Raw genomic sequence first — 11,186 nt, forward strand, 5'->3', positions numbered from 1 at the left:
ATTAAAGGGCGTCATACTGCGGGGGAAAATGGGAAGTATAGGGCCCCAATGGAGGAGAGGGCCCGTGAAAAGTGGAATACAGGGGGCACAACATTTTTACCAGGCATTAGTAATAACTCGGGTAATCCACACATAATAAATCCAAACAACTCCATAAGTAGAGTCATGTAATGAAGTGGAATAACACAGGGGAAAAGTATTGAACACGCTAAGAAAAAGCACTAAGGCAAGGAAAGGGAAGGAACGAGCTGGAATCTGTATAGAGAGTAGTTATCCTTTCTATCTGTGCAAATTAATATAAGCTTGAAAGACTTGAAGGCAGCCAATTCAATTAAATAGTTCTGGAAGTAACTAAAGATCAGGATTCACAAGAGGGACCCCTGGAATCTGTTTAGAACAATGGGCCAAAATCAGACCTGATACTGTGACCAATAAGTTTTGTCATACAGGAAATGTCTTGAAGCTGTCTTTACAAACAAAGGCTTTTCCACAAAGTATTGAAGAAATTTCAGTAGGCACGTTCAATACTTTTTTCCTGTGTCATTCCACTTTAATACACAAAACTCTTATGTTTGGATTTTTTATGTGTGGTGAAAATTTCGAATAGACTCACTGGAAGTTCAGGCTAATTACTGAAAAAAAAATTAAGCGTTCAATGCTTATTTCCACCATATATTTATTTTACCTGAATATTTTAACTTCCAAATTAAATGTCAAAATGAATGTCAGACGAAATTTAAAGTTTGACTGACTGGATTTTGTATACAAAACATAGTGAAAACTCTGTAAGGTCACTCTCACTCTCCCTTGCTAAAGAGGTAAATCTGTCCGCCTGCACTAGTCCGCCTGCACGATTCATAAGGTAGTCTCTTTTGTTTATTTAGTTGAGCATCGCTAGTAGTGGACCGCTAATTGTTTTGCTGCTGGTGCAATGTCTTTCTCCAAGAAAGCCAAGTCAGGTTACTAAAAACAAAGGCCAAAACAGGAAAAAGAGGGACATCAAAATGAGGGGAAACAACTGCTAATAAACTTCTTTCCAAAGAAAGGTGAGCACAAATGTCAAAACACGAAATCCCATGGTGTTTGCTTAAATATCTCCGCAATCATTAGTGCTAAAACGAACTGAGACAACCAATTGGAATAGCGAAAATACACTTTCATAGGTTAGGCTAATCTGATGCATTTCGTGATCCAGTCTCCATCACTTTCAGAAAGACTGCATGGCGCCAGCTTGATTCATGTCCTGTTGTAGGCTACATGCTGATCATTATCACTAGGCTAGTGGTTTAGGGCGCAATTTTTTTTCTCTCCCTTTCCATTTTCGTTAGTCTTTTTTTTTTTACTCAAGTAACGGATGGGATTTTTGATGTAGCGAAGTACAATACTTCACTCAAAATGTAATCAAGTAAAATTTAAAATACCGATTTTATAAACTACTTAAAAAATACAAAATACACAGAAAAAGTACTCAATACAGTAACGTGAGTAAATGTATTTCGTTACTTTCCACCTCTGATTTTCTGTTCCCAGGCACCACTCTCAGTGGAATCAATTAGTCACCTGATCTAACACGTAGAGACCTGCACTGTACCAGGTGAAGTCTGAAACACGTGTAAACGTGCAGACACATGTGCTGAGCTGGTCTCAGATCAGGTTCCACTGCAAGGTTAAAGTCCAGTGTAGCTCCATTCCGTAGTCACCTATTCCCTAACCCTCTCTGTAAAAAGTCTCAGGATCAGAATGACTGCATGGAATCCTGCATGGAATCCTGCGACTCTTCATGTAAATGGCACTTTATCTCCCTCTAGTGGTTGAAAATGGCGCTCACACAGTTCACAACTTCGGGTCATTGCAAAAACTGTATGGGCTCTATCGTGCGTCCCAGCGCAATTGACTTTGTATACTCGCGCTTTTGTCTTTCCTATTTTGCAGTCAGAAAAATATCACCATGCATTCATAATCTCGTGATTTAGTGAGAGTGATCCCAAAACATCGGAAAGTATGTCTTTGTGACAATTCTGTATTACATTTTGTCAAGAGGAAAAATCAATAGCTGACCGTTCCTAACTGAACAGTAAAATTATAGCGCTGTGAACGCTCCTGGCTGCGCCTGGCAAATACGCCACGATTAATGTAGCTACTTCAGACCATCCCATTTTAGATTTGCGTCGGGCGCAACAGTCAAATATCCCGCCGGTAAAATAGCATCAGCGCCCAAGATCAGCCCACAAAGTGACTTGCGTTTTGCGCAAAGACACTTCTGTTTCAGACCGTTAACATATAGCCCTCTGTCTTTCTTCAATTGTAATAGGGTCTGAACGATTTAAGGAAGATATGTAATGGCATTTTTTCTGGCAAATATTGTGAATTTTTGAAAGTCAAGCATTCCAAATTTTGTTATAAGTTACTTTGAGCAATGAGCAATGAAGCACTCCTGTGAGCTTCTGTGTTCATTCAAGGAAGATGACATGAATATAGAAATCATAGATTTTACAATACAGATTATTGGGAGTTGCGAGCTTTTATGTAATTGCAGAAATTTAATTGCAGCCTTTGCAATGAGCATTAGTTCAAAATGCGATTTTTATTTCAAATTAATTGTGCAGTACTTATTTATAGTCACTTTTTTGATGTCATCAAATTGTTTTCAGCTTCAACTGAGGCTATATCTTCTGACTTTTTATCTCTCTTTATCACTTTAAATCTCTCTCTCTCTCTCTCTCTCTCTCTCTGCCCCTCTCTTTCTCTCACTCCCCCCCTCTCTCTCTCCCTTTCTCTCTCCACCTCTCTGTAGATGTCGTACTCTCTGACGCGGTTTGCCATCTATGAGACGGTGAGGGACATGATTGGCAGTGGCTCTCAGGGTCCCATGCCATTCTACCAGAAGGTCCTGCTGGGAGCCTTCGGAGGTGTGTTCACACACACACACACACACACACACACACACACACACACGCACGTTCACATGCACGCACACACATGCATGCATGTACACAAAGACACACATGCACACACAAATACGCACACTAACACACACACACACACACACACACACACACACACACACACACACACACACACACACACACACACACACACACTCACTCACTCACTCACAAGTATGTACTCTCTTTTTATCTTCCCTCAGGCTTTACTGGAGGCTTCATTGGGACTCCTGCTGATATGGTGAATGTGAGGTGTGTGTCAATACAAATCGTACACACACACACACACACACACACACACACACACACACACAAAAGTCTCCTACTGTACTCTCATTTGCACACATCTCTCTGTAAAGGTCTGGTTGATTTGTCTCCACAGAATGCAGAATGATGTGAAGCTTCCTCCAGAGCTGAGGAGAAAGTGAGTCTGTCTGTCTGTCTTTCTGTCTGTCTGTTATTGGTCCTCCTCTCCTGTCTTTTCCTGTTGTTCATGTTTGTGTTACAGCCTTTCTGTCTCTATCTGTTGGTCTGTTAATCAGTCTGTCTGTCATCTTATTAAGAGAGACCTCTATGGCTTTCTTCAGTTGACGTTCTCTAGTTGGGTACATTATTTATTGTACATCTAATTCCTCTTAGCAACATGCTAACTGCAGGCTTTCTGTGTTTCAGCTATAAACATGCACTAGATGGACTTTACAGGGTGTTCAGGGAAGGTGAGCTTATCATGTTGTCATGGGTATTTTTGCCCCTGTGTTTGTCTGTGTGTATATGTGTTTATTGCCTTAGGCATGCTCACAAACTAATAATTAAAGAGCTACGATTGGCAGGCCTACTTTACTTAGGAATTTTTTTTTGATGGCTACCAAACTCTCTCTCTCTCTCTTTCTCTTTCTCTCCCTGTGTGTGTGTGTGTGTGTGTGTGTGTGTGTGTGTGTGTGTGTGTGTGTGTGTGTGTGTGCGTGCGTGCGTGTGTGTGTAAAATCACCAGAGGGTGTGAGGAGGCTGTTTTCCGGAGCCACCATGGCCTCGAGCAGAGGAGCTCTGGTCACCGTCGGGCAGGTGAGACAGCAACGCCCTCTGTGAAAAGACTGTTGCACCGTGGGAACGTTTTCCACCAGCAGAAAAACATTCATGTGTTGCCAAATCGATGTTGTTTACTCTTTTTAAATGAGATGTGTGCTTTGGCACAATTAGGGATCTTCTCAAAGGTTGTATGTTGCCAGGTAAATGTCATTCACGGCTATAGCCTTAGGCCTGGATACAAGCATGAACTTATTGATTGGAATGGCTGGGTGGAACACCGCAGATCCGCAGATAACATAGTGCAGACGTGTCAGTACATGTCTACAGACTCTCTCTCTCTCTTGAGGGGTTACTGGTGAATATCAGTGATTTGGTAGTACAGAGGAAGTAAATGAGGATAGGAGCAGGCTTCACTCAATGTGTATACTTTTAAACTTTAAGAGTGCTGGATAGAATACGTAAAGTAGGAGAGAGGCCGCACTATGCATATATACTTTTGTTCGATGCATTTATACTTTTATCAAATGTCACTATGCATTTTTACTTTTATCAAATAAAAGTATATATGCATAGTGCGGCCTCTCTCCTAGAACAGAGGAAGTCCATGGATTCATGTAGTCGAGTGTCTCTGTAAACACCGAAACATGCCAGTTAATGTGAAAGCAGCATGCCAAGATGACGTGATATGTTTGTAAAGATATAATGGGTTGATATGTTTGTAAATATATAATGGGTTGATATGTTTGTAAATATATAATGGGTTGATATGTTTGTAAATATATAATGAGTTGATATGTTTGTAACAGCAAGATGGGCTGATGGGTTTTGTAATAGTCAGATGGTCTGTTGGGTTTGCTATGGTAATGTGGTCTGATGCATTTGTGATAGTTAATGTGGGGTGATGTGATTGCAATCGTAAGATGGTCTGATGGGTTTGTGATCGTAAGATGGTCTGATGCGAAGATGGTCTGATGCATTTGTGATAGTTAATGTGGGGTGATGTGTTTGTGATAGTAAGATGGTTTGATGTGTTTGTAATAGTAACAGTGTGTCCTAACCGAGCGTTAAGCGATAAAAGCAGTTTAATTACATTGTTTTTAATTGGAGTATACTGACTGCAAGCAGCTCGAGCAGCGCGATGCAACGCAACGTTTTGAAAGAACTTTTGTCGGACGCCCTGTTTCTATTTTCTTTCTGTCGCTCTCATTGCTGTGCTATTGTGAATGAGAAATATGATGCAATAGTAGACAGATAACATTGACAGTCGCTTGCTCAGATCCTGTTAGGATGTTTTCTTAAAGGGATGGTCCTGTGTACTCACAACCTAGGCTCAATGTATGAACGATAATGAGTTCACACTTTCGTTTGGGAGCAAAATTGCGTTAATCAGAGGAGATTTGTACAATGTTTTGTACAACGTTTACATTATGTCGATTTGTCTGTAGGGACCCTCTGCACACTACCACTGAACTGTAAGGCTATGTTGAGTCTTGACAGTGGTTTGAATATAGCAATTTATTTTGACGTGGCTCAATGCCTGCGGCTACAGGCTATAAGACATTTTACTGCTAATACAAACAACGATCTAACTCAAAACTCCTCTGATTAACGTCAGTTTGCTCCCAAATGAAAGTCTGAACTCCTTATCATCCATAAATAGACCCCAGGTTGTGAGTACACCAGACCATCCATTTAACTGCCTATTGGAATGTCCCATAAGAAGCCTGAGTGATTTCTGTTGACCCTTCTCCCTTCTCCTCTTCTCCTTGTAGCTGGCCTGCTATGACCAGGCCAAGCAGCTGGTCCTAGGCACTGGTATCCTAGGAGACAACATCCTCACCCATTTCCTTTCCAGCTTCATCGCTGTGAGTGACCACTACTTGTGTCAGCGTCATATTCTAGAATTCACCCATGGAATGTTCTCGTAATCAATTATGATATATTTTACCAAGTTTATGAAGGAGACAAAATTAATGTTTTTTTTTTTATTATTTCATCTACTTTTCATTTTTCTCATTCTTCCTCTCTCTCTCTCTGTAGGGTGGCTGTGCTACATTCCTCTGTCAGCCACTGGACGTGATGAAGACCAGGCTGATGAACTCTAAAGGAGAATATTCGGTCAGTCACACTCCTCAATCTACCTCTCTCCCTCCCTCTCTCTCTCTCTCTCTCTCACTCCACATGTTCTCTACATGTTCTCTACACTCTCTACATGTTGTGCTGCTCTGTAAAGACTACTAGCGATGACATTTGATGAAGCATCATGGACTACATTAGCTAAAACAAAACATTGTTAAGCCATATTGAAACATAACTCTCCCTCTCTCTCTCTCTCTCTCTCTCTCTCTCTCTCTCTCTCTCTCTCTCTCTCTCTCTCACTCTCTCTCCTGCGTGTGTGTTGTTTGCTGTCTCAGGGGGTGATTCATTGCTTGAAGGACACAGCCAAACTGGGACCATTAGGATTTTATAAGGTAATTAAAATACCATTCACACACACACACACACACACACACACACACACACACACACACACACACACACACACACACACACACACACACACACAAACAAACAAACAAACAAACATTCATTCATACAATAAACAAGACAGGCACACATACACGCACACAGACAAGTAAACTCTCATGTGAACACAAATTTACATTTACACACACACACACACAGGCACAGGCACACAGACCGGCACACAGACAAGTAAATCTGTACACACACACACACACACACACACACACATTCATTCATACAATAAACAAGACAGGCACACATACACGCACACAGACAAGTAAACTCTCATGTGTACACAAATTTACATTTACACACACACACACACACACACACACACACACACACACACACCCACACATACACACACACACAGGCACAGGCACACAGACAAGTAAATCTGTACACACACACACACACCCACACACGCACACACACCACACTAATCCCATGCTTCTGTTTTTAGTTCCTTTTGTGTTTATTGACCTTCTTTCTTAATAGTTGGGTGCATGTAGAGTTTAGAATCCCTCATTTTGAAACTCTCTTTATGTGGTTCATTGAGTTGATATCTAATCACACACGTAGCTTTATGTACGAGTCGCACACTTAGAAGAGTCCGTTTCGGCTTTAATTTTGCTTGTTTGTCTTCTCAGATGATAGCTTTTTTATATTTACTTGAGTTATCTTAATGTAACAGACTAGAGTCGTTTCCATCTGCTCATTGTTCAGTCAGTTACTTTAAACATTTAAAGCTGTGTGTAGATTTTATAGTGGATTCTTGTCAATGTACTGCACAGCTTCCGTTATGGGTCCTGCCATGAGGTTTAAGAATAAATCAAAATAACATTGAGCCTGAAAAGCACTGCATTGTTTTTTGTTGTTTGTTTATTTATGTAGTGTGTGCCCCTTGGGATTTAATTTCTGTGAGCAATCCATTAAAAGGCAAAACAAGCAGAAACAACAACAATAACAACAACAACAACAACAACAAACATTTAAAACGTGATATTTTAAACTGCCAACCAATGAGATTTCAGGTGTCACTTCCTGTATATGCTAACTGTCCATTGGGGTTGCAGGGTTTGGTTCCGGCCGGAATTCGGCTGATCCCTCACACAGTGCTCACCTTCCTCTTCCTGGAGCAGCTCAAGAAGTACTTCGGCATCGTCGTGGTTACTTGAGCCTGGGAGCTGCTGCTGTGAACTCTGGGAACACTAATGGACACACACACACACACACACACACATTAGGGCACACATAGTAACATAGTAATAGTTATAATTGGGGGGAAAAATGGAAATGATGTGTAATGTAACACCCCTTTGCCTCTGAATATCAAGATAAGTGCTAACACACACAAACACACACACACACACACCTTGCGTTAACAGCCATTGTACATCTTTGCCATCATACACCTGTGCCATGTAAACTCTCACACACACACACACACACACACACTAAAGACAACACAGAGGATAATACCGCCTCCACAGACACACAGTGTGTCTGAGTGAAGCCTCTTTACCGTTGTGGTGTTTACATCTACCGAAGTGTATCATCTCACTGCTTCTACAATATCTTTGTTTTCAGTATCATGTTTTTCCATTATGAGACTCAATCATCAACACAGACATCACCCTTACTGCATAAAGTGAAGTATGGCTTATGAGACTTAAAGGAATATGCCAACTTTTGGAAAATAAGCTTATTTGCTATCTACCCCAGAGTTTGATAAGATAATACATATTCTTCTCTTCTCTGTGCTTGCAATGACCATGTTTGACACTGTTACTGTAGCTTAACTGTTAGCTTAGCTTAACTTAACCTAACTCACTGGAAGTGGGTTAAACCAGTTAGCCTATAGCCACCCACTTATACTGTATGAAGTCAAGTTGTACCTATGAGACTCAATAATTAGTGAGTCACCCAAGCGGCACCTTATGCCAGACCCTTCCTGGTCTTGTTCAGACACAGTTGCTTAATGAATGCAGAGGAACACATAGGTTCACACATGTACCCAATGCACAGACAAACATACAGACAACATGCGTACACACATAGAAGAGGTTGAAAATAACTGGAATACGGGGATACATACAAACACTTTGCATCTCCATTTTCGCCAAATCAACACATACAAACACACGCACACACACACACATAATCACACACACTCACAATCACACACACTCACACTCAGCCACTTTTATAATCAACTATTGTTGTCTCAATAATTGCCCAAGACCCGCCAAGAATAGTATTCACCTGCCGTGCCAATATGGAGCTCTACCATTGTGCAATTCACTTCCTTCATTTCAGTTTTGTTCATGTGCCATTGAAAGGGAAAATAGCCAACAATGTTATCCAGCTTCAAAGAGAGCAGTTCCAGTGTTTGTCTCTGTTTTAAGGACACTCCGTAGTATCCTTACTTCCATAACTAGGATCCTTACTTAGCGTACTACCAGGACTAAAGGGGATGAAAACGCATACTTACCTAAGAAAGACTGCCTTACTTCTAACGGGTATGTGTGTTGATAACAGTTTATAACGCTACGTATGGTTTATAGCGCTACGTATCGTGTGAATGGTTTATAACGCTACGTATCTTGTGTACGTTGATACTAATCATGAATGGTCAGTTTATAATGCTACGTATTGTGTGTACGCTGATACCCATCGAGGATGGTCAGTTTATAATGCTACGTATCGTGTGTACACTGATACCCATCGTGGATGGTCAGTTTATAATGCTACGTATCGTGTGTACGTTGATACCAATCATGAATGGTCAGTTTATAATGCTACGTATTGTGTGTACGCTGATACCCATCGAGGATGGTCAGTTTATAATGCTACGTATCGTGTGTACGCTGATACCCATCGTGGATGGTCAGTTTATAATGCTACGTATCGTGTGTACGCTGATACCCATTGAGGATGGTCAGTTTATAATGCTACGTATCGTGTGTACGTTTATACACATCGTGGGATGTGGTTGCTGCTGATAGGAGAGAGATAGGAGAGACGGAATGCTGTATGGTGTGGATGCTGTTTTGTTTGTGACGTTTTAAACCCTGGAGGGCAATGTGATCTGATGAATGTTATATACTGGTAGGTCTGGTGCTCTGTTTCATTCGTCAAACAAATATAACTCTCAAACTCACTCACATGCACACACACACACTTCGGCAGAACACAGACAAAATGTGTTTGGTTGGGTGTAATGCCAAATGATATTATGGAAGTTAGATACTTCTCAAAGTGCATACCACAAAGAAGCCAAACACATACACACACACTATGCCATTCTCAGTCTTTGATTTCAAAACACTGTCAGCATTTCCCAGGTGGGACATTCAGTATTGGTCACAGCAGTCGGAGTCCCTTATTCACTTCTACACACACACACACATGTTTTATAATTTATAACTTCAGATTTGCTCTGCATCACGGGCATGCATATCACATCAACGTGCACCCATCCCAGACAAACGATACCATAGAGTTTCACAGAGCTATGATGTTCTATAATAATAATGATGTAGTGTTTTTAGAAAATTGCATTGTGGGATTGCACTTTGCAATCTTCACAACCCGCTTGTAGTGTCAAGCGGCACTTTGACAGTGTTTAGAGAGATTTTTTTTTAAATTTGCACTAATTGACCTTTAAAGACACGATGCTACTGTTTTATTTTGTTTATCTCCTTGGATGCATTCGGATGGATTGTTGGAAGATGTTATGCCTTACCTACATGTTGCCTCTAGGGGGCAGTGTAACACAGTTATCTAATGGCTTGGTGGTGCCGAGAGCTCTTTGAGGAGGGTGCACGAGTGCATTTGTGTGTGTGTGTATATGTGTACACAAGTGCATTTGTGTGTGTGTGTGTGTGTGTGCACGAGTGCATTTGTGTGTGTGTGTGTGTGTGTGTGTGTGAAATAGAGATTGAGAGAGAGAGAGTGCCTCTTGAATGACTTCACCTGAGGTGGTGTGGGTAGTCTACATCCTGCCTGAGTTATGAGCTATAATACCCATGAGGTCTGCATGCAGATTTCTTCTCTTTAATATATACCACGACATAGAGGCCATTCCCTGTGGGCTGCGGCCCGTAGAAAGATGGGAGATATTTAGACACACATCATCAAAACATGCAATTTATTTCAAGATTTTCCATCTATGCTGGAATTGTGCATTGTAAAAAACAATCTTCCCATCCTGTGCAAATCAGTCCATATAGGGTATACAGCTGCTCTTGTCACAGAAAGAGATTGAAAATATATAATGCAATCCAAACTGGAAGTTTTTAATTCTGTATGAAATGTCATGTATTATTATTTTTTTATTTTTTATTTTTTGTCTGAAATGGCTAATACCCTATGTTGTAGATTTATTTTGGAATTAAACTACTAATGAGTCAGAATGTTCTAGACCATTGTGTGCGTTTTATTTCTGTCTACTTATTGTTCTACTGTATTCTTCATGAAGTTGATGTTTATTTTAATTGAATGCAAGTAATATCACATCACATTACCATGTGACTATGGTGTTGGTGTGTTCCATAATGTGTTTTCATGACGTGTTCTTGAGTTCAATCTTTTTTTTAGATGATTGCTGTTGAAAATGGCTTGTCTTACAGTGCGGATGTACACTGTCGTGTGTATGAGCACATGTGTTCTTGGTGTTGATGAAGC

General features: G+C 40.7%; 1 protein-coding gene across 1 annotated transcript in view; it reads left to right on the forward strand.

Moving 5' to 3' along the window:
* slc25a10b (solute carrier family 25 member 10b) overlaps positions 1–10,915 on the forward strand; it is a 24,779-nt gene extending 13,864 nt beyond the window's left edge. The window contains exons 3-11 of the mRNA XM_048248652.1: positions 2,795–2,909; positions 3,149–3,197; positions 3,328–3,369; positions 3,618–3,661; positions 3,937–4,007; positions 5,744–5,836; positions 6,012–6,089; positions 6,386–6,442; positions 7,574–10,915. Coding sequence (XP_048104609.1) covers positions 2,795–2,909; positions 3,149–3,197; positions 3,328–3,369; positions 3,618–3,661; positions 3,937–4,007; positions 5,744–5,836; positions 6,012–6,089; positions 6,386–6,442; positions 7,574–7,675 — 651 coding nt within the window. The 3' untranslated portion in view covers positions 7,676–10,915. The remainder of the gene's footprint in view (positions 1–2,794; positions 2,910–3,148; positions 3,198–3,327; positions 3,370–3,617; positions 3,662–3,936; positions 4,008–5,743; positions 5,837–6,011; positions 6,090–6,385; positions 6,443–7,573) is intronic.
* Positions 10,916–11,186: the final 271 nt, after the last annotated feature.

The sequence above is a fragment of the Alosa alosa genome, chromosome 7 (genome assembly GCF_017589495.1).
Source record: "Alosa alosa isolate M-15738 ecotype Scorff River chromosome 7, AALO_Geno_1.1, whole genome shotgun sequence".
NCBI classification, from domain to species: domain Eukaryota; kingdom Metazoa; phylum Chordata; class Actinopteri; order Clupeiformes; family Clupeidae; genus Alosa; species Alosa alosa.